We start from the raw sequence: 25,503 nt of genomic DNA, 5'->3' as shown, positions 1-25,503 counted from the left end.
CGACAGAAGGGACTGCAACCAGCAATGAGGTTTCTACGGGTCTGTGAACCAACTGTAGAATCTCACTGGACTAAAATCCCATTCTTCATGACTGTACATCCAACATCAAAATAATGATGAAACAACAACTTCAGATTTTCGATTATTGTGTCAAATTGTGCAGCCGTTTTGTGGATAAACGGTTTCATACTGGAAATTAAGCTAGGAAACAACATAAAGATAAACAAAATAATGAAACAATTTTGTTCTTCTTGGAGAGTCATAATTCTCATGACTGTTTTATTGGTGCTTGGACAAATGAGAAGACATTCTTGTTCTTCGGCCCTACAAGAATGATCATTATGGAACAATTGCAATTTTCCCATCAAGGCTGATAAATAGTTATAATAGCTATGCTTTCCCTAAACTCATGTATTATTTTAATAGTGGGGGGAAAAAGAGACAAAGTGATCTATGGCAGGAATCTGTTTGCTCTCCGCACTTCCACAACCAAGCTCCCCAATCAAAACACCTGCAGCTTCACCCAACACCAATTAGCTCATCAAGCTTTTAATTACTCTGTTAATTGCATACAGGCAGCATGAGGGGTGGCTGGGGAATTAGACACAGAAGCCCTCCAGAGGACCCGCCTTGACAATCCTAACAAACAATGAGGACACGTGCCAAGCAAAACACACAGGGCCTGGACACACACACACAGACACACACCACAGATCCCCTGCTCACATGACTGGAAGAAAAACAAGAGTGGCTATAATGCCATTCCACCATGCTCACCATCTGTTACTGCGGTAGAAGTGATGTCACATCCTGTCACACTATTACCTGGGAGAAGGATGAAAATGTAAACGAGCGCAAAGAGTGCTTGGGTGCGTTTCTGCTGGTCAGTGTTTCTCATCTACAGCAATATAATGTGAATAGCATTGTACCATAGTTCTCAAAGGATTTTTACAGTAAAAAAAATACCGTATACCATACAGTATGCGATGTGCTAGTACTGAATTTTAAAATATTTCTATTTCACAGTCCCGATATAAGGCTGTAGATCTACTGAATATGTGAAGACAGCACACACAACTAACATACTCTATTCCTCTTCCTTTCTTGATCCTGGTTCCTTGACTAGTTTGACTTGTTCTTTCTCTTTCCCTCCCTCTCTCTCCCTGTCCCTTATATCCTCTGAGAAATCAGCAGAAGTGTTTGGCTGAGGAGGCGTATCCAGGAAATAGTGGCAGGCCCTGACTTCCTGTGTGACAGGTGCAAGATGCGGGGCCTGACAGCTGCTGTCTCTCCATAGCATTCACTCTCTCTCTCTCTATCTTTCTCTTAGGCTATGGCCAGCTGTAGCCTAGTACTGATAGTCTTGTTTGCTTTGGCTCTTGCATCATTACAGCCTGCTGATTTGTGGAGCACAAAAGACTAAAACCTGCCTAACTCACACACATACACACACACACACATACACACACACACACACACACATTAAATCCATATATTTATTAATTTTCTCTTTTTCGATGAAATTGCTAAAGTGATCCCCAAGGACAATACTTTGACCATTTTGATACAATATGGTACCCAAGCCTTTTCATTTTATAATCTTTCTCACTTTCAGCCACTAACATTTCTGTCTTTTCGCTCTTATTTGATGTTGCCTTAAAGTCGTTGTTTATCTATAGCCTTCGTAAAGGTTCCACTTTATACCATATCTTTACACCAAATATTGAGATTTAAAGTAATATAACATACAAATTGATTAAACAAGTGACAAATACAAAATAATATAATTTTATAAAATCTAATGAAATAAACAAAACATTGCAGCATAAAAAAGTGGCAATTTAAAAAAAAACAAAAAAAGGAAATTACATTTATTACACAAAAACGGTAAAAAATTTTTTTAAATATATAAATATAAATGAACATAAAATAAAGTATTTGTTCTAAAACCTAGTGAGTTGCCTATATACAGTAGGCAACATTTTAAGGTTCACTGTAAATGACTGCATGTGCCTAATAATAAAGAAAATTCATTCACTTTCCTTTTCTTTCTCTGTGTCAAGAGTGGGATTAATGCAGCTTTCGGCATTCTTTTTCATTCCTCTTAATAGACACTTTCAATAAAGTCTCTACAGAAATTTGTGTTAATTTCCTTATAGAAACATCCTCTTGAAAGTATCTACCCCTCCTCCGTCTAGAACATTTTGGTATCAACAAAAATGTTTCTTCTAATTCCATTCGTTTTGAAAATTTTCCTTTTTTTTTTTTGTATGGAAATGAAACTTCCTTCTGGTGGATCCCTGGTTGTGGAACAATAACTTATCAGAGGAGACCCCTGCTTTAGATTAAGGCCTTCGTAATAGACTGGAGCTGCAGTGAAATTCAGCTCAAACCCATTTCAAGAATGACAGGATAGTCTGGCGCTCTGCTTCTGTTTCCATAAGATAACGGCTGCTTTAATTTGTGCAAATACACTACATCGTACGTCTTCCAGCCCCAATCCAGCCCAGAGCCCCTTCTCAATACTTTAACATCATTGTGGGGAGAATTGTATGTGTGTGTGTGTGAGGGCTTTATAACTGAACTTCATCTGTAGTTACCACTCAGAACTGAGATAACTTACTGGCTGAGGGCGAGAGAAGGAGTAAGGAACTAGCTTTATCACAGACAGGAGCTGTGATATGAACTTCCACACTATTTGATTAATAAACCCCTCTACCAGCAGGGATTACTCCAGCTGGTACCCTGTCTCTCAGCAATACTTCCGCTGGCAATTTATCCTTAAATCCTCCAATCTTTTTTTCCAGCATCTTATTTAGTAAAAGTTTGCTTATCATTCAAACAAAACAAACCAAATCAGTGGGAGCCATTTCTCAAAGTGGTTTACAATGCCCCATATTTGATCACATCAGATCAGATCTGTTTTTCTTTACAGAGAAATGAGTATCCAGCAATCTAGAAACATCAGCATGAGCAGTCTCTCATTTCATGAGAATACAAGCTTTAACTTGATTGGCTATTTTCACAGTTGGATGGGAGACAATGTGTGCTTCAAGACATAGTTATTACGTTTGATATGTTTGCGAACTTCTTTTCAATTAAGTAAAAACATTCACATGGCAATCAGGCAGTATCTTCCTGTCTAAGTGGGTAGGCACTGGCCAGAATAAGTTGCAGTGTGGACTTAATGCTGAATGCCAAAAGTCTATCTACACTGGTTCATACAGAATTCTCAGTTTTACATGTATTTATCTTTAAAATCTGACCAATTGTGCCATTAAGATAGGACAACACCTTTAGTTGTGAGAAGGAAAGAGCAAGTAGAGTAAATGTATTTGAGAGTGATGTGGTTTCTCTCTCAGAGGGAACTTCCCACTCCTACAATGTGGCGTGAATGTGTTTTTTTGTTACCCCAGATGTTTGGAAGTTGTCCGGCTCCTCTGCTCTCTGACATTCTCCTTCTCCTGAGAGAGGCCAACAGGTCACAATAATGTCAAACACGTGTGCTCACCACACTGTCGCCATCTTTCCCACTGTTTGGAGTGATAAACAGGGTAGAAACCATGGCAATTGCCCCCTTGGCCATCCCTGCTGCTCCTTCTCACTGGCATTCCCGTTGGGAGCCTGGGGTTGCCAAGGTAGGACAACCGGAAGGACTGCTGGGACAATTTGCCATAACAGCAGGATTTATAGAGCCTTCACTCCTGAGTAAGTATTAAGACACACTGAAATACCGATGTTGTGCTCATGTGATATTTTTATCAGCAATTCATCTAGCTAGAAGGCTAATCAAATATGACATTCATCTGTTGTTAAATTTGGACTGATTGAGTCTCTTCTCTTAGTCTACAGTACATTCAGCCCGCAGGGAAAAGTGGCTCAAATCCTATATTTTGTTAGTCACATGTGACTCAGATCTGTGTTTCTTTTTTTTTTCAACAGTGTAAACAACACAAACCACATGGAATCTGATCATTTCTAAATCAGATACAGGTGCAATGTTTTGCAATGCGATCTTAGTCTGAACAGTCATATCGGAATTCATGTGACAATTCTTTATTGATAGGAGTCACTTTTACATAATTTTACATAGCAGTAAATATATGGTCACTGATGATGGCTCTATACAAGCATAACTTCAAGGAAAAGTAGACCTATAATTTACAAATTTTGCGTTCTTACTCCTTATCTTTACTTCTCCTTGCCACTTGTGCACAAAATTGCTGTCTTATGTGTCTGTGACACATAAGCTTCTAAATGAAAACATAAATTTTAGTTTTTGTGTCTTCCATGTTTACTTCTGTATGACAGCATACTGCGTGCGTGACATGTTTGTTATTGTTCTTTTGGGGATGCAGGTCAGTTCATGACTGACCAGTTTACACTCAAATCTGATATTGGCCACATTTTGAAAATAATGTGAACAGCCAAACAAACAACAATGACAACAAAAGGATCTGAGCAATTACAATCAGAATTGAGCACTAAAACATAACCTTATCTCTTCCTGTATCTATGACATACACATTGGTTTTGTGGTGTGTGCACTGTGCAGTATTGGATTTTTTTATTTTATGCACTTTTCCAGTGTGGATCTGGAAGGCATTCCTTTCAACACACGCAACTTAAAAAAAAAAAAAAAAAAAAAAAACTTGTTCTGAAGCTTGCAGATATCCCACCCTGCTCAGGACTCATGTGACTGCACAACTACATTAATGCATTATAGGAATTAGGATCAGTGTGTGATCTCTAGATGCTGGGATGGCTAGATAGCAAATAGGGGTGGGTGCTATACCGGTATGAACATTACAACCGGTATTATGTTGTTCCATTATATATGTTTTGCTTTACCGTGGATACCGTTATATATTCATGAATTCATAATTTTGCATTTATATCATTTGGTTCAGTTTGGTATGCTTTGTCAATTTTAACACGTATGACGATAAATCATGAAGGCTGAACATTTTTGTCCTCTGTGTGCAATGCCGTGCTACACAGGCATTAGTAATCAAACAAACAGATTATCGTAACAGACCATTTAATACAGCACAAATTGCCTACACTAGTGGCTCCCAAACTGGGGTCACAGCAAGGGTGAGGATAGTGTTAAAGTCAGCAGATTATTTTGCAAAAGAAACCTCTGCAGGGTACGGAGCCCCACACATGAAATGCAAGAAAAAATAAATTAATTATGCGCACAATTAACAAATTTGTTCCCTCAATTTACTAAAATGTGCACACGATTACTATAGCGTTGCTCGATTTGCTAAATCGTTCGCACGATCTAGCAAATCGAGGGAACAAATTACTAAGTTGTGCGCACAGTTTATAAATCGAGTGAACCCAATAGTAAATTGAGGGAACGCTATAGTAATAGTGTGCACATTTTAGTACATTGATGGAACGAATTAGTAAATCGTGCACACAACTTAGCCTTATATTTTTTCCTGCGTGTCATGTGCGGGGCTCCGTAGCTGGGTGATAAAGACTACACAGAGTAATTTTCCTGCTTATCATGTGGCCACTTGCCTGATAAGTAAATAATTGAGCGCAAAATATTAATTTGCCATTTGAATATTTGTGTATCCTATCATGCATCATGAAATAAATCCAGAGACTTTTTGCCAAGATCACGAGAGGTCATGGAAACCTTTCCAACGTAAGTTAAATATTATAAAAAATTCGATATAACATATAATTCGACAGTAAAACAAAATGCTACAAGTTTTATTGCTGCATAGATTAGTATATTTTGTACAACATTTGGAACTGATTTTTATCACTTAATTAGAAATTAAAATTGTCATGTTATAGGTAGGCTACTACTGAACAGACATTTAGAAATTGATTTTAAAATGCAAAGTATTTAAAATTCAAATAAAGCTATGTAAACACTTGCATTTCTACAGTACTTTAAGTCTGTTCCATCAGGTTTTGAAAAGTTTGACACAGACTTGTGGTCTTCATCCTCACTTGAACACTTGGGCCAAATACAGCAAATACGTCATAGAAGTAGTCAAATGCAAAGTCCTTCTTATGTCACCAAATACACAACCCACTGTGCAACTGCAAAAAAAAAAAAAATGATTTGATGAATTCTTCACATAGTATTGATTTGTGCCAAAAGAGGTAAATTGGCGTTTATGTGCAGAGCTGTGTATTATGTGCACATATCGCGGGGTTAGTTGTGTGAGTGACATCTTTTGTGCAGGTGACAGTCAGGCTACCTGGCCGATCATGTGCCTGTGTTTACTGATCAGTGCCTGACCCCACCCCCCTAGTGCTCTCGCTCTCTCTTCTTCCCTCCCCCTGCTGCTTTGCCGGCCGTCTGCCTGCACCCATCTCCCGCCCACCACCATCTGCTCCTCTCGTTAATTACGAGACGGCAAACTTCACCTGCACCCGCACTCAAATTACAATAATTACCTCCAGTGCACACCATGTCCCTGCTCCCATTGCAGGGCACTGTCAGAAGGACACACTCCCGGGCGTCCTATTTACTAGCAAATTTAAGACATATGCCACAATCATTGAAATGGACACCATTCACAAGAAAAACTCTTGACTGCATGTACCAGTATAAACCTTACTATATTTGCATTGAGTGCAAATCATAAAGTTTCATTTTGTAATATCTAAGGCAACTTCTAATTACAATGTGTTTTTGGATTACAGAACCATGGTCAACTTTACATTATAGCTTTTTAAAGTATTGTTTTTCACTAAAATAATGTGTATGAATTTTGGTAAAAAAAAAAAAAAATACTATAGTCATTTTTCTAATCTAGCAGTTTGTTTTAATATTTTAAGCACATATATTTATCAATCATTCTAAGATTGGTTGTGTTCACCAAAATCATCGTAAGCCTAATAAGTTGGTTGAAGAACCAGTCACTAATGGAGCTATGATCAAATTAGGCTTGCGATGCTTTTGGGAAACGCAGCCCAGGTTTGTTAAGTGCAGACAGTTAGCAGGTAAGACTGACTTCAAAAACCCTTGTCATTACAGAAACTGCAAAAGCAATCAAATAAGTTCTCCATTTCAACACCCAACCAATGGAAGGCAGTGTCTCCTCAGAGACATTTGACTCTAATTCATCTATACAAATCTACTAAAGCATGAATAAGCATGAAAGCAAATTGAATAATCACTCAAGATTAATGAATGACTTTCTCTTAGTGGAGGTGTTTTAGTTGATGTAGCAGGGACATTTGTCTGTAAAAGCTAAAAGGGCTATTTGGTGGTAATGCTTAAGGATAGTTTGTGGCCACAGCGCGGTTTCACCTTTAAGCATTTAGCTGTTGGGAGAACTTCTACCATCTGTTCATTCATAATTCAGCTGATCTTCACTGGGGTCAACTGAAGAGTAAAATGGTGGTTTGCAGTGCTATGGCAGTAACATCAACGGATGCTGACGGGGCTGGACTGAAGGACAGTTTAGGCAAGTTATGCTGCACCAGAGCATATTGTGGTTTCATCCATCAGTGTGCTGGCAAGGATGCAATGAACAATTCATCATAATGCACTAGATCACATCTTCATTTTTGTGCTCGTATAGACTAACCATTTATTAGACAAACAGGTGGTGAGATTGCCAGGCTGAAGACTGCTTATATGCTGTAATTTCTACTCAATTCCATTTATTATTAATACTCTCAGATAAATATGGTTCTACACTAAACAACAACGGTCTCTTTCTCTTCAGAAATTGTTAAACAATTAAAAGCTCAGTGTTGGCACATTTCTGTGAGATCAGACCTAACTGAATTAGATCATCTCTAATTAGTTCCAATTCAGAGGATGGGATTGTTTTGGCAAAATATGAACTTCATGTTTGTTGCATTTTGCGTGTTCTTTTCATAAAACGTAACTAAACAAATAATTACAGAAAGATGGAGTAATAAATGTGGCATGATTAAATGTTTTATTTTTGCTTAACAATCATGTTTGCATTTCATATAATTGAATTTTGCATTTATGCAGCATATAAAAACAAACTGAAACAGAGCAGGTAAGTTGTTGCCTTTGGTAATTTAATTTCTATATTGCTACAAGCATTTGATAGTCTTCGCTTAAGACTTAAGTCCAGTCTAACATGTAGGCTATTTGAGAAATAAACGTTGATATTAAACGAACAAATTGTTTATAGATAAAGCAGAGGCATTACTTACTTTTGAAGGTCGAAGTCAAACTGAGGTATTTTGCAGCAAAAAAATAATCCACCCGAAAAATTAAAATAGAAATAAACGGAGATTATTTCGCCTTGAATATCACTGTAAAAAAGTGACAACTTTCCAAAATGAATAAGAATCCTATATATATAACGTTTTATCAAAGAGTGTCTGAGAGAGAGTTCTCAACTGGATTGCACGCGATGCTGACGTTTCGCTATAGTAGCTAATAAATAATGAGGTAATTCAATTTCGAGAAATCGAAAATATGTCATACAAAGCTAGAACACAGCAAAGCTTTAGTATTAAAGTAGTGAGACTTTGGTTTTACGCTCCTTTAAAATGTCGAAATCTTGAAACGTGTTGACAAATTTCTTAGAAAAATGCACAGGGCGAAAAAAAAAGTTCCATTCGATTTCTCAAATCACAATAAAATCGCAAAGTCCTCCAATTCAGATCACGCGTTCTTGGTGGTTTCAATATCGTATTCCACAGTCGATGTCCGTGATCCCTCCTATAAGATAGATGTTTTTTCCTTTTTAATATTGCCACTGATGCTCCATGTTTCCAAGTAGAAGTGTAGTGAATATTATCTCTTGTAAATCCCGAAAGTCCTCGTCTACAGATTCAGATAATGATTCAGATAGAGAGTGTTTCGGAGATATTCCCGTCAATATTCCAACTGTTCTTCGCGAACTCCCTCCACACTGAACGCGAAAAAACGGTCCATTAAAAACATCATTCGTGTCCCAGCTTACTGATGCTACACATTCTGCGTTGTTTCTCTCTGCAGCATCTCGCGTTTTGGTTTATTTTTGTTGTTTTCGGTGGTTGGAAGCCGGCGTGTTGTCTAATGATCCTTCTGTCTGCGTTTAAAACACCATCTGGAGAAGAGAAGCGTTCTCCTGCGCTCCTAACCTCTCTCTCTCTCTTTCGCTCGCTCGTTCTCGCTACAGCACCCCCCCCCTCTCTCTCTGACAGCTCATCAGAACCACAAGCTGACAGCCTACCTCCCTTGTGCTGTATAACTCCCTCTGATATTGAGGATTCCTAATATAATTCATATCACATTTTAAATAGACTGCTATTAACATAATTAGGATGTGCCCACAATTTTCTGCAATTCTTGAGGGATCGTAAGCACTGTCCCTGTCTCTGATATAAATGTCATATTGATTCTCATGAGAGCAGTATTGATGGTCCTTCCACAACGCCGGGTGTTTTTGCCAGGTTTTTAAACGCAGTTTGAGCTCACGCCGCTAGTCGCCGCTGTTTCCCCATATCAGTTCGCGCGCGCCGGTGAAGCGCGCAGACACTCACATTCGTCAGGCAATTGACAGCCAGACAGCTGGTGCCCGAAGACCGATCGAGTTCATTCAAATCCGATTGGAGATATGACGTTTTTGTAACATAGTTACAAACTGAGCATTTAATTTTTCTAGAGCATCGTGTTGCATAAAAAAAAAAAAAAAAAAAATCTGTCTAAGTGTAGGCTAGATGGATGATGGATGGTCCCTACTTTTAGTAATTGGTCTACAGTCGATATGTCGTTTTACATGTATTTCTGGGATAAAACGATATGTATAGGTAAGTTCAAGTATTGTAGGCTAGGCTATGAACCACATTTGCTAATCCTTTTACTAGTAAGGTGATATTTAGGGGATAAAAATGAGTTCTTCTCAAGCAGGTATAGTTCATCATGGATATATTCCGCTTATCTGACAATCACAGGGTGTCCAACTACTTTTTGTCTTCATTTTGAACTGTAGGCTATATCCACTGGTTTATTGTTTTAAATATTTTGTTAAATGTTTTTCATTGAAAATAAATAGCAATAAACGGCAATGGGTTTTGATACTTTGCCATCTAATGCAATGGTATTCATTAATTTGACATTTATATAAGTGTCCATATATCAGGCCCCTGTATAGCCTACCTGATACTTATTGTGTTTGAAACTGTTTACTAGGTGCTTATAAAATTATAATTTACATTAATGACTTATTCTGAGACCTTGACAAATAACTTTCAGCTTAAGTCTAAGGTAAAATTCAACTGAATAGCAAAGCAGTTACTTGAGTGATTAAAAGAGCTGCGTGCACCAGCTATGAATATGGATAAGAGATGGCATTTCCACAGACATTTTCAGGTGTATTTGAATATGAATATGACTTTTTCTTGTGGTTTCGGGCAGAGTTTTCATCGCAAAACATATTCCTCCTTCTGAGGAGTTGGCGGAAAAGATCTAGTAAATACAGCTGCTGCTAAATAATGACCGACTTCTTCTTCAACCTCCCTCCCTTAATTTTGTTCAGTTGATTCCCCCATTTTTGACTGTTTAACCATCACCGCACCTGCTAGCCATTCATTGGCATTGTAACTCAGTTTTAGGGGGAGGATCTGATGGTGTCACAGCAGGTGAGCCGATGAGAAACGCACATCTGCCTTTTTCCCCCACCCCTTTTAGAAATGACGGGATGCAAAGACATGTAAACAAACATGGTTAGAGCTACTCTGCTGTTGGAGAAAGCACCGGTGGTGGAAAGTACACAGAGACAGCTGCCCCATACTTTCTTTAGTCCCACCACTCGCCTGGTCAGCCTCCAGTCAAAACACTCTCAGAAAATCACAAATTGAACATAAATCTGTGACTAGTTATGGTTACAGATTTTCACCAGGAAAATGGTGAATAAATGGAAGTCATTTTATTACAGTGGCCCCTTAGATAATGCTAAAGCATAGATCATAATTACTTTATGATTGTATTTCAACAGATTAGTTGTGCACGTTATTGCAAAAATAAAAACAAATAATGTTTGTTTTATTATTTGAATGATGGATAAAATGACAAAATGTTACCTACAGTATATATTTTTTCCTGATTATCATGTTTAACCTAAATATACGTCACATTATTGAAGTAAAATGTTTTAGATGCACTTCACAGACTTAAGGGAAGTGTGTGAGAAAAAGCATGTGTGTGTGTGTCGGAGTGTGGGAGTGGAGCAGAGTTTAGCGTATGGGTGTGAAGAGAATTAATGTCAATAGAATTGAACACTACACTAGATCAAAACTCTCAGCCTTGAGGAATTCTGTAAAAAGAGTAGCCCTCACTGCACTGGCTCCACCTCTCTTTCTCTCATGACAGCTAATACCCAGTTCACAGATATTTAAGATATTCTTCATGACTTGAGTGCTCTGCTATACCCATTATTCTTAATCCACCGTACTGATATGTGGTCAGCTCTGGTGTGGAAAAGAAATATCTGCCCAGATATTTGAGGATTTTTCTACAGCCAAATGCAATTTGGCTACATGTATGGATGTGTCAGTCTGTACTTTTCTTGCAAGGGCAAATGTCTTAAATTTATCAAGTGTGAAACGTGAGGATCTGTCTCCTGTGCATACACCCTGGCTTTGCTTTAACCTAAAGCAGTTGCCTTACTGCCTTGTTAGCCATTGTTTTTTTGTATGAAGTTTCCTTTTAAGAAATCTGGAATCAAACGGGCTTTCAATGCAGTGTAACATCATGTCTAATGGTCTACAACAAATTTGAATGCATTTTATAGACACCAAAAGAAATATTAAGTGCTGTGTTCCGCGTAAAACATTGAGTTATACACTGATAAAAAATGGACATTAATAAATGTATTCATCTAAACACACACACATACACACACACACACACACACACACACACACACACACACACACACACACACACACACACAGACACACACACACACACACAAACACACAAATGGGCTGCATTTTTAAATTTTAGCTTAAAAAAACAACAACTTTGGATTCCTCTGTGAACCACTGATCTTGGGGCTAATAATTGAAAAACTAGATGCTCCATGAGGGATGACACTAGTCAAGTGATTATTTTTGTAAGAGACAACGAGCAAAATTATTTGTGACAGCAAAACACTTTTTTTAATTATACGATTTCTATTTATAATCCCAGAAAATAGTGGCTGCATAATTTGTTGAAAATCTTTACATTTCATTACATTAGATTTTATCCTTCCCTCTAATCAGTAATGGACCACAGCACTGGGAAGAGCTTATTCTTAGGCTCTCATTCTCTAAATATGCAGCCAAATACATCATCATTACTGATATACTTCTGCTGACAAACATGCCATTTTAATTGGTTTACAAAAAAATCTGTCAGGAAAGTGTTCTGACCTTGCACTTAATCTACAAGTTCTGAGAGGTCTGAGAGACTCAAGGCCCTTATTAACAAGCATACAGTGTTGAAGTATTAAATTGATATTTTGAGACTATTCCCAATATTATAAAACTAACTAACTAACTAACTAACTAACTAACTATATATATATATATATATATATATATATATATATATATATATATATATATATATATATATATATATATATATATATATACTTGATGAAACATGACAGCTAATATTAAAAGTATTTGAAGGGAAAGCAACACATTTTAAAATTTTTTATTTTTATACCTACAGCAGTCTGTGTGGTTCTTGATTGTTTTTTTGCAATAAAGAGACCAACCCAGTCACACACACACACATATATATATATCCCCCCAGTGATTACATTGTCCACAAAAAAAGTATGAACACTAGTCATAGTTATGCTCGCCTGAGCAAAACAAGAGTAATAAACTGAGGCTTAGTTTAGTCCCCTGCTTCTTGCATTTGTCTACTGAGAAAAAGATTGATTGAATTCCATGTCCTAGAGAGTTTCAAAAGAGATCTCAAGAAGATCTCAGCAATGTCTGTGTTCAGATTGGCAAGATACCGAAGTCATTTTTCGATATGGTTCAAACTTTGTTCATCTAATTCTTTTATATTTCCTTTTATAAGTTCCTGGTTGTCTAGAAGATGGATCACTGGTTGTCCTGGGTCTTGATGTAGTGTTTATGTCTCTCTTCCCTGCTGGGGAGTTATAGCCCTGCATGTCCTACCCTGTCAGGTCCTTCCATGCCCACACGTGCTGTTTACACAATCCTGTTACGCCTCTTGCTGTGAAACTATGGCTGAATAGAAAGGGTTAAATATAATAGATGGGTGAAGCCAGAAACGGACTACATCCCGGTTTTATGGTCCATTACATTTGGACAACATGTTGCCACAGGGAGCACATCTATGATAAGTTTCCTGTAATAGATGCAATTAAAAAAATAAAATAAAATGCCATTATTTTAGGACTTTCTCAGCCATATATGTATGTACATGCTATATCTTGCTTGTTTTTGTCAATTTCTTGGTGTTCTTGCCTACCAATAAATTTTCAGCTCTTGAATATTACTGTTGCCATGTTATTTTCAAACAATGCATTTTTTAAAAAGTGTAACGCAAACAGAAGTATGTATAATGGGACTGTGCGTTCACAATATACACATGGTTACACAGAGTTACATTTGTTTCTGGTCTTAGAGTGTAACAGTGACTGGAGCAGAGGGTGCAGCATGGGCTTCTTAGCGTCTTGACAGCAGTTTGACTGACATTGCAATGCTCTCATGAGTGTACGCCCATAGACAGCCCGTCAATGTCAGTGCCTGACAGGTCCTCCTTCCTAGCTTCATTTAGGTCTTTGTTGATGTGACTATACCACTGCTGTCTACACTCCTCCAAGTGATCACTTTGAGGATGGTTTCACACCTCTCCATTATGAGCAGTTATCTCTATACCTACACCACCCTTCATACTCTGACCCTCATCTAGTGACATTAAGAACGTCCTTGTCTGTCTTTCTTTTCCTCTGCATCTGATGAAGTGGCAGAGATTTTCCCGTCTGATTGGGCTTATTGTGTTCATATGGAAATGACGGTCTCTGTGGAGGTAGAAATAGAGCAAAAGAGAAAGCAAGGGAGATCTTTTTTTTTTTTTTTTTACTTGCACATTATAAATCCTTTCCTGTGGCTGCAGTCACCATCAAGAGTGCTGGAAAGAGATAAGACGGGGCTGCTGCTAGAGAAACACAGCTCTTTTGTCCTCTCCCTTTGTCCTCTCCCACTGAAGCTCCGGCATTCAACGGCCTTGTTGAGTCACCCTTACAGACTGCAGTAAATGAAAGTTATTTTAAGCACGGCTGCTCAGAGAGGGACTTTATCTAATGAGAAGGATGCCACAGGCAGTGCAACGAGGAATGGAGTCATCTGCTTTTACACTGAGAAAGGAACAAGGTGCACTGCGGAAGCAGATGTGTCGTCAACATGTTTCTTCATTGCTTATCAGAGTTCTGAATCGCAGAGATTAAAAGAAGATGCGATGGTGAAATGTGTGTATGAGCATGAAGAGCTTGACATTTCTCAACAGGGTAACACTGATAAAGAGAGGACGTGAAACAGGACAGGAAGTGAGAGAAAGAATGAGCAAGAGATAATGAACTGCATTCGATAATGCAGAATTACAAAAATCTGTTGCATTTGATGCTCCAAAAATGTTTTGGGCACAACGTTCTCAAATTAAGGTGTGAAAAGATAATATGTAATGTTATACATTTTAAATTTTTAACAACTAGCAAACAGAGAGTTCATATTGAAATAACCGTATATACTGTAATCACAGATGTTTAATGGTGTTAACAGCTAAATGTATTGATTTTTTTTTTTTTTTTTAGCAGGGGTCTCCAAACTATGTCCTGAAGGGCCGGTGCCCTGCAGAGTTTAGCTCCAATCCTAATTAAACACACCTGAACCCACTAATTAATGCCTTATTAGTTATTAGGTATACTAGAAACTTCCAGGATGGTGTGTTGAGGCAAGTTGGAGATAAACTCTGCAGGACATCGGCCCTCCAGGACCAAGTTTGGAGACCTCTGATTTAGAGGGACTGGGATGGAAGACAGGGGGCTTACAGGTCACCTACTGTACTGTAAATAAGGTCTAGAAATACATACAGTATTTTTTTTTTCAGGTTTTTTTAAAGAATATGTTCTTCAAAGAAGACACTTAGGAGGTGGCCGGGAACCAAACAGCGCTTTGACTTCCATTGTATGGTAAAAAACACAGAGACATTTCTCAAAATATCCTCTTTTATGTTCCACAGAATAAAGTTGTAAATATTTTTGGAACAACATAAGGATGAGTAAATGATGATAGAATTTTTCATTTTTTGGGTGGACTATCCCTATTGAAAATAGACAGGCAAGGATAAGTAAATATGACTCAAAATTTGTGATTTATTTGTGAGTATGATTGCAAGATTTGTAATAAAACATGCAGTAGAGAAACACAGTGACCATGATATTTATTTATTTCACCTGGCAATAGCACTTTCATTTAGCAAAAGAACAGCCACTATAGGCTACTGTACACTTTTTGGTTCACTGATATTAGTTTAAAATGTCGGTTTGTATCTGTCTCTTTTGGTAGTGTGTGACACCCACAAATGCAGATTAAGGTAGGTGCACTTCATGTACTGTAACTCATGTATGGAAACGTAATAAAGCCTTTAGATAAATTTAATGTGAATAGTGTGAATTGTAGAAATAGTTGAGTATTCATTTGCTAGTGCACATCTGTTCATGGATGTGCCCTCGCAGGTGCGCGTGTTGATAGTTAAACCCTGACTTTGGGTTTGTGCGTTCAGGCAGTTGCAGTGCTGGGACTAGAGATAGGAAGAAGAGAGGGTTGATGCACAGTATCAAGATGTGAACATCTGTTCCTCATAGAGACCACAAAGCTGGTGCAGAGGAAATTGGAAGAATAACTGCTCTTTTCCTTTCTGTCTAACTCTTTCTCTTACTTGTTTTGTCTCAATCTCTCCCTCCCCTGTCCTCCCCATGTTGCATTCTCACATTATTCACACATACTGTATATGCTCAGACTCCTTACTAGAAAGTACTATAGTGGTACACTGTCAAATGGTTGCTTGAATGATTTTGCTAAATAATATTTAACCAAAGGACACATCAAAGAATGTGTGGTCAATGTCAATGCCACATTCAAGTTTAAATTCACTGAATTCTTTGAGTTCAAAACATTTTAACATTGGTATTATTTTTATTATAGAGTGCTGCAGGGATGTTGTTTCTTTGTAAGCCAAAATCCGGAAGTTAGTATTTCAGCTCTTCCAGTTGCATCATCCTAAAGTGATTTTGAATGGGTTTGAAATAAGGTCTGGGGGTAACAAAAACAATTTTTTCATGTATTATTCTATGACATAAAATGCATTAGGAATACCCCCTTGTGATTTATTTATATTTAAAAAGCTTTTAATTGTCTTGAAAAAGACAGTTGCTAATAAGTAGTTAAATGAGACTACTGAGGTTGTCAGGGACATTTTTATATACGTTCTCAACTCATAATCCGCTTTCACAGCCAAATTGTGTTCATCTGTGCTCTTGCGTACTATTCAAAACAAACTTTCAGGGATTTTATTTTATTATTTTGTATTATTATTATTATTATTATTAATTAAGTCTGAAGGAGTTGTTGGGAGTTTAATGGTGGTGATGTGTGACTGTGGTGTAGTTCATTTATATCCTACGTTTAGCTTTTTGCTTCTGCCGATTGTATTTAAGCTTCAAAATTCAAAAATGTTTTGTTCCTTTTCTCAGATTATCAAAATAACAAAATGTCATAAACATTTGTTGTTTGCAGAGATTATTTTCTGCAATAATCCAAAGATAATGGAAAAATCAATTGGGATTTTGTCAAAGGAACCATGGTGATGCTAACTTCCAGGTTAGCTTACAAATATGTCAACATTGAAGGACTTAATGTACTCTACCCAACATATCATCCAAGCATACATATTCAAATAGCTGTGGATTAGTGTGGCTGAGAACCAGACCAGACTCCCCTTTCTTGTTATATGTGTGGTAGGTGTCTGTTTTGCACTGCAGACTGGTGTGTATGCAGTGTGTGTGTGTATGATGATAAAGCAAAGGGAGAGAAGCCAGTGCTCTGACATCTCTCCACCGCTGCGGTTATCATTTCGCCACAGCTGTTGCCCAAGTCGCACCACATCTGCCTCCTCACAGGATGGTTTGCCGCTATCACCCAACATGAAAATCTCCTTCATTACCTGGCTATTGACTACACCAAAAAGGGTACAAAGTAAAAACAAGACCTTTTTTCCAGAGGTACCAGTTTATGTTTGCCCGGCTAAAAAGGCTAGCATAGGGTTACCAGCATATGTTTTGGATGTTGTGCACCAGCATGGCATCCCACCAGACCTCTCTACTACAATACTTAATGTTGTTTGGTTGACCAGCATCACAGAAAAAAGGCCATTTTGATTGTTCACTCTCATCAACTGTATTTTGCAGTTTTTTCCTAGACTCCACTGCACATGCTGTCTCTAGAAATGTGTGTGTCTCTTTCACTTACCTGTGGAGTGTCTCTTAGACATATGAGCAGGCAGGGCCAATCGCCGAAGGGCTCGTTTATCCAGGGTAACACTGTGGCTGGTCAGCATGAATGTTGGCACTCTGGGTGCATGGAGAGCAGTGGAAGACACTCTCCTGATCCCAGACCTATTACGTCTCTTTGCATGGATCTCTCCAGCCATCTCATTTCAATGCATTGGTTGACAGAGTTCCACAAATCAACTCCTTTATAGAGTTCCAGAGGACCGCAGGATACTCACAGTCAGTTAGCTAGTTCCACCCTCAATAGTCTGTCATGTTGTCCAGTTCCGTAACCAACGCAAATGTCTTCAAGCATGGACAATCGCACAATTCAGTGAGAAGACCAGATGCAAGACTCACGCCCTCACAGAACTGAAACAAAGTTCTTCTCCTTTCAAATGCTGACCACAAACCTTTTCCTTTCCTCTCTTTAGCTCAGGTAGCAATGCCAGTATCGTTCTCCAAAATGTATGGGCTTCTGGACAAACAGTGATATTCTCTGTCACAGCAGGGAACATGTAGTGAGCACATGTTCCTCCCACTAGCCCCTCTCTCTCTCTCTCTCTCTCTCTCTCTCTCTCTCTCTCTCTCTCTCTCTCTCTCTCTCTCTCACTCTCTCTTTATCTCTTTCACTCTCTTTGCAACAGTTAAAAAGGAAGGGGTGGTATGGGTGGCAGCGAGGTCAGCCTGACTGTGGGCTGAGACTGTACTTAAATTGGGCAATGCGTATACATACGCCTTACACTACATGCATTTGTTTCCAGAATTGAGTTTAAACAAAGTCTCCTTTTTGGAACAACCATAATGGCCAAAGTTGTGGCAATACTACATAAAGCTGATTATTCTAAAAATGTAAGGTGAGTCTGTAATAATGTATGAATTAAATAGCTTTAAGCAGAATTAAATATACATATTTATATATATGTATATATATATATATATATGTGTGTGTGTGCGTGTGTGTGTGTGTGTGTGTGTGTGTGTGCGTGTGTGTGTGTGTGTGTGTGTGTGTGTGTGTGCGTGTGTGTGTGTGTGTGTGTGTGTGTGTATATATGTGTATATTTAATTCTGCTTAAAGCTATTTGTGTGTGTGTGTGTGTGTGTGTGTGTGTCCTGTCCCCTTGTGAGCAGGTGGTTCCCCAGGCGAAAGTAAACAGGGCTGAGTGGCTGTGGTAGCTCACATCCAGGCTTCCTCTAGCAGGAACCAGCTGTGTCTGCGGGCAGATCATGCTTCCTGTTCCTACTGGACAGTAGGGCTCCTCCTGGACTTCCTTTTTAACACCTCCTGGTCTGCACACAAGTTCAAACAGGTTCAAGGGCGAGAATCTCTGTAGGACTCCCATCTGAAGGCATGTTTCTTAAGTCTGAAGGCATGTTGCAACATACTGTTGCAATATACTGTTTTTGCTCATTTCATCATGGCATTTTTTATATTCAGATTTGTTCATCTGATTAAGTCCACAGAATCATATGCTTAACATATTTATGTTCAGGGCCTGAAAACGAAAAAAATAAAAAAATAAAAATTAAATAGGTTCACTCTGAGCAGAATCAATATTTTAAAGTTTCTGTTCCTGCGTCCCTCTGATATTATTCCCATTCCGAAACTGGTTTGGGTGGAAGAAATACCGGTTAATAACGTAATTAAAAAAAAAAAAAAAAAAAAAAAAAAAAAATATATATATATATATATATATATATATATATATATATATATATATATTATTTGCCTATAATTTGCCTAATAATAATAATAAAGTAAAGCATTTTCTTTACTCAAAAAGAAAAGGAAAAAAGAGAGATCTGGTAACGTTAGCCAATAACCCGCTGAGTTAAGTCACAGCCAACTTCTTCTTTTCTAGATTTTGGCCAAATGTACAGTATACAGGCTACTAAACAAACAAACAAACAAACAAAAAAAATCTGTCAACTCTTTAAAGACATTAAAGTATTTTTAAGTTATTGAATAAAGTTTGCTGCATTGTAAAAAAATAAATAATAATAATAATAAAAAAATAATAATAAAAACAATACTTTTTACAAGCCCCCGCATAAGTCTTGTCTCAAGTCGCATTTTATTAGCCCTATTACTTTCTGAATTAATGAAGGCTAAAATGCCTTTAGGCTAAAGCACAATGTTAACAAACATTCTGAAAACAGTTATTAGTTTCTCTCCAAAACAAATCATCTAAAGTTTAGACTATACAAACATCAATCCAAAAACAAATTAATATATTCCTATCTGGACTAATATATCTGGATGCTAAAATGATTTATTATATAGTGTTTGTACTTTTATCACATAAAACTAGGGGCCAACTCTCTGCTGTTTCGTTTTCCTTTCTGAAAACTTTGGAACGTGTCACAATGAACCGTAATTTAGCAATTTTTTTCTTTCGTTCCGTTGATCTATCAATATGATTTAAGCAAAATATATTTAGTGTATATGCCAATATTCCTTTTAATGTAAGCCTATACATCTTCTGTTTTCTCCATTCACAGAAGCGCTGCAGGTGCGTGTGATCTGTTGAATTCATCTCACACTATCCTCAGATTAACTCGAAGGGCGGTGCATTGCCATTGCGACTTACCTATGATGAGTTCACAGCTGAGCAACATTTCAGCGTTACATTTGCATATGCCTTACTACTGGAACTCGTGATTGGTTGACAGCAAATTTCAAACATTAAATAGAACGATAAAATAACGTTATTAACCGGTTAATGGCCATTTCAAGTTTTCGATTCTGTTTGGAACTATAAAATGTAATTTTGTTTCTGTTTATGGTTCTGTTCCTGCCAAAATGTTGTTTGTTTCCAGTTTTCGTTTTCGTTTCCTTTGTTCAGAGCCCTGTTTATGTTATAATACTGTTATGTGGTTGGCATCTGCAGAATAAAAAAATAAATAAAATAAATAAATACACACACGCACGCACGCACACACACAAACACACACACACACACACACACACACACACACACACACACACACACACGTTTGTTTTTGTGTAAAGTGGGGACATCCCATAGGTGTAATGGTTTTATACTGTACAAACTGTAAATTCTATGTTCCCTACACCAACCCTACACCTAACCCTAACAGGAAACGTTGTGCATTTTTACTTTATCAAAAAAACAAAAAAACAAACCACATTCTGTATGATTTATAAGTGTTTTATACAATGTCATTATACAAAGTTGTGTCCTGATATGTCACAAAACATACCCACACACACAGTTGAAACCAGATATTTACATACGCTTCTGAAAGAAAACACAAAAACTTTTATTTCTTTACTGTCATACATTAAATCAGAGTAAACCTTTTCTGTTTTAGATCAATAAATATGAACATTTTTTTTGTTGTTGTTGCATTTGTTAAATGTCAGAATCAAGCGAGCGAGAACTTTTATGTATTCTTTTTTTATCACTTTCATCAAAGTCGAAAGTATACATACACTTCCTTAGTATTTGGTAGAATTGCCCTGAAACTGTTTCACTTGGGCCAAACATTTTGGGTATCCGTCCACAAGCTTTCTACAATAGTTTGCTGGAATCTTGGCCCACTCCTCTTGACAGAACTTATGTTACTGGGTAAGGTTTGTAGACCTTCTTGCTCGCACTCGACTTTTCAGTGGTGCCCACAAATTTTCTATGAGATTTAGATCAGGGCTTTGTGATTGCCACTCCAATACCTTGACTTTGTTGTCCTTAAGTTACTTTGTAACTAATTTTGAGGTATGCTTGGGGTCATTGTCCATTTGGAAGACCCCTTTACACCCAAGCTTTAACTTCCTGGATGATGTCTTCAGATGTTGCTTCAATATATCCAAAAAAAATTTTTTCTCATGATGCCATCTATTTTGTGAAGTGCACCAGTGTAACCTTTTAGCTCATGGTGGTACAGGACTTGTTTTACTGTGGATAATGACACAGTCTTACCAGTTCCAGCTAGCATTCTCACAAGGTCTTTTGCTGTTGTCCTGGAGTTGATTCGCACAGTTTGCACCAAAAAACTTTCCTCTCTGGGATTCAGAATCCATCTCCTTCCTGAGCCGTATGATGGTTGTACATTCCCGTGTTTTTTATACTTGTGTATTATTGTCTGAACAGATGAACGTGGGACCTTTAGGCACCTTGAAATTGCACCTAAGGATGAGCCACACTTGTGGAGGTCCACAATTCTTTTTCTGATGTCTTGGTTGATTTCTCTTGATTTTCCTATGATGTCAAAGAAAAAGGCTCTGTGTTTGAGGTGTGCCTTTATATGCATCCACAGGTGTGCCACCAATTAACTTTTTATTTTTGCATTTTGGGAAGAAAATGTGAGGCTAGGGCACTGATAGTTGCCCTGGTATTGATATGTGTTGCTAGAGGTTTAGGTTGGAAGATTCAGATTATTCCTTATGTTGCTGACTGACTTAGGTCAAATGTCTCTTGTATAAATTAGTCACTAGAAAATGATCTCAAAAACTTAAAGTTTTCATATCCCTAATTCTTAGAATTAGTATTAGTAATACAGCTGGCCAACACAATTAAAAAAAACTTTCTTAGAAGAGATAATGGAGAGAGAGAGAGAAAAAAAAGAAGAGATTTTAGAAAATTAACATACGTTCTTCTAAAGGCTGGAGAGTAGCAGCCTTGCATGTGGCCCGCTGCAGTAATGCTGGTACTGAGAAATAAGCTTGTGCACAGCTGTGACCCACTGGCCTCCACACACGCACTTATTCAGGGGACAGAAGTGAAAGGGGATGTGCACACAGATGCACAGGCTGTCTTTGCCAAACTCACACAGATGGTGGCCAGCAGAGTGGATATGAGAATAGTGTATGTGTGTGGGTGCGGGAGTTTGGCCATGTGTTGCAGGTGGAAGTTTTGTAACAGAGCCCTAAGTATATAATATTTTTGTCCCCCAAAACCACAAAATACTTTAGGGACTTTCCTTGTGTGTTCACAGTGGAAACTGTTACGCGCAGGGGTTGCTCTTTCAAATGAATCTACATATCAGTGCTCTGACACATGTATCCACTATATTTTGTCTTGGAGAAATATAAAACTGCTTTAGTAACAGAAACTCAGAAAAAAGCATGTACAGGAATACAGGAAAAGCATAATCAAAGACTACTGGGTCACAGTTTAATTTGCTAATGATAAATCATGCTCACAATAAGAATGGAAATGGAAATACAGACACACAGGAACAAAATACAAACTAAAAGTATGGTACAATATTAAAATAAGAGTCAAATAAGAGTTGGAACCAAATAAAGCAGTAATAACAGATTACATTGTAGAGATTTCTGACTTTTGAGTTACTCAAATCGGAACCCAGTGTGAGACATTTTAGAGATCCCTTAAACATTTTTTTTGACAGAAAATTAAGAGACTTCAGCATAAAAGTACATTTGCTGTTACAATGTCACTGCCATCTAGAAGAAACATCTGAGATATTGATCAGAGATCTCATCTGTGATTTTTCTTTTTCTATCGAGATAAAGGTTGATACATATGCTCAATGTACAGCCAGACTGTTGTGAACCATTATGGCTTAAATATAGTCATTTACAATCATCACAACAACACAGTTTATTGCTCTGCTGGAACCTGAATGGGCCAGATGTGTGTTTGCACCTGTGCTGTTGTATATTGTTGTAAAACTGCATGCAACTTTCTTCTGTACTTCAAAGCTTGATGTCTTAAGCATGAATTCCCATACTTCCATAGTACCTGGAAAATGATAGTGCACTTAAAGTTGGCTTCCACCTTTGAAATTCAAGCATAGATTTTTAATCTCAGTTAAGCATAGATGTGGAAGTTTCTTCACATGGACATGGTGGCACTTGGATAAATGGATACATAGATTTCACAGCAAATAAAATGTATGAAATCGTAAAACATATTTAACAAATGTTAACAGAGACAGAAGTATAAAATTTGGTATGATCATCTTCTGCAAATCTAACAGCAGTGCATTTTGTTCCTTCATCTTCCGAACATCAGACAACATATTGCTACATTCATGGAAGATATCAAATAGGAATATCCAGCAATACATTTTCAGTGCAATGCATGAGTACAGGTGCATCTCAGAAAATTAAAATATCATGAAAAATATCTTTATTTTTTGTAATTGAATAAAAAAAGCAAACTTTCTTATATTTTAGATTCATTGCACACAAACTGAAATAAAGAAGTTTTTTTTTCTCACGGTAAAAACTTACTGATTAGGAAAAAAATAAATAAATCAGTATCTCAATATTTTAGAATATTCCGTTTTGAGTTTGATTAGTTTGATTAATTTTGAGTGTAAATACTGGGTAACTCTTGGGCTAGTTTAGAACATGCAACCACAATTATGAGAAAGACTACAGACTTGACAGTTGTCCAGAAGACAATCATCAACACCCTCCACAAGGAGGGTAAGCCACAGAAGGTCATTGGTGAAAGGGCTGGCTGTTCACAGAGTGCTGTATCAAAATACATTAATAGAGAGTTGACTGGAAAGAAAAAGTGTGGTAGGAAAAGGTGCACAAGCAACAGGGATGACCACAGCCTTGGGAAGATTGTCAGGAAAAGCAGATTCAGGAACTTAAGAGAGCTTCACAAGGAGTGGACTGAAGCCGGAGTCAGCGCATCAAGAGTCACCACACTCAGACGTCTTCAGCAAAAGGGCTACAGCTGTCACATCCCTAGAACCAAGCCACTCCTGAACCAGAAGAAAATTTCTGAAATATTTCAAATTGGGTAAGGAGAAAAAGAACTGGACTGTTGCTCAGTTGTCCAAAGTCCTCTTGAAGTAAATTTAGCATTTCATTTGGAAATCAAGGTCTGGAGTCTGGCGGAAGACTGGAGAGGCACAGAATCCAAAGTCCAGTGTGAAGTTTCACCAAGTCAGAGATGATTTGGGGTGACGTCTGCTGTTGTTGGTCCATTGTGTTTTATCAAGTCCAAACTCAATGCAGCCAACAACCAGGATATTTTGGAGCACTTTATGTCTCCATCTGCTGACAGTCTTTATGGAGATGCTGGTTTCATTTTGCAGCAGGACTTTAGAACATGCCCACAGTGCCAAAACCAATTCCAAGTGGTTTAATGACCATGATATTACTGTGCTAGATTGGCTAGCCAACATGCCTCACCTGAAACTCACAGAGAATCTATGAGGTATTGTGAAGAGGAAGAGAAGTAACATCTGACAAACAATACAGAGGAGCTGAAGACTGCTATCAAAGCAACCTGGGCTTCAGTAATGCCTCAGCAGTGCCACAAGCTGATCATCTTCTTGCCACGCTGCATGTTTTTGAGATACAGAATTTTTTTATTTTCCTAAGCTGTGAGTCATAACCATCAGAAAAACACACAAACAAACAAGCAAAAAAAAAAAAAAAAAAAACTCTTTAAATATTTCAGTTTGTGATTTGCAATGAATCTAGAATATAAGAAAGTTTGCTTTTTTTAATTAAATTACAAAAAATAAAGAACTTTTCCATGATGTTCAAAATGTTTTTTAGATGCTCCTGTATATGAGTATGTTAGTATACTGTATATATTAGTGTATATTTGTGTGTTTATCTTTTAAGTGTGAGTGTATCTCTTAGTCCTCAGATGTTGTCAGGTATTAAATAAGTTTTGGGACAAAGGAAGATAATGATTTCTCTATAATCTCTGTGGCCCTGTCTTCCTCTGCACTGGTGTGATGGTGGCTGTGGCGTGACCCAGACCTGCTTTGCTCTCGGTGATAAGGTCAGGATAGAAGGGAACGTTATGCAGGCAGCTAGCATGGCCTTATCTCAGCTAGCGGCTGCTGCTCCCAGCCCTCTGCAGCACCAGACTAGACTAGTCATGTCAGAGAGATCCGCATATCAGCGGCATACAGGCTCTCCTCAGCAAATAGATACAGCAAGAGCACAGGGGAGAGCTTAATTAGGATTTTAACCAAGCGACTGAGCTCAATGACAAAATAACACAGTTTT

At 37.8% G+C, this 25,503-nt stretch overlaps 1 protein-coding gene across 5 annotated transcripts in view; it reads right to left on the bottom strand.

Annotated features, from left to right (window-relative positions):
• Positions 1-18,092, bottom strand: part of LOC128016587 (protein CBFA2T3) — a 43,362-nt gene extending 25,270 nt beyond the window's left edge. For 4 of the 5 annotated variants that reach the window (XM_052601215.1, XM_052601216.1, XM_052601217.1 and 1 more), the window contains exon 1: positions 17,512-18,092. In XM_052601215.1, the coding sequence (XP_052457175.1) occupies positions 17,512-17,692 (181 nt within the window). In that variant the 5' untranslated portion in view covers positions 17,693-18,092. Of the gene's footprint in view, positions 1-8,175; positions 9,096-17,511 lie in introns of those variants that run through there. The other variant, XM_052601220.1, reaches the window with a different exon arrangement.
• Positions 18,093-25,503: the final 7,411 nt, after the last annotated feature.

This window comes from Carassius gibelio, chromosome A7, assembly GCF_023724105.1.
Source record: "Carassius gibelio isolate Cgi1373 ecotype wild population from Czech Republic chromosome A7, carGib1.2-hapl.c, whole genome shotgun sequence".
Lineage (NCBI taxonomy): Eukaryota > Metazoa > Chordata > Actinopteri > Cypriniformes > Cyprinidae > Carassius > Carassius gibelio.
Note: the sequence above shows the minus strand (reverse complement) of the source record. Positions and strands in the feature narration are given on the sequence as shown.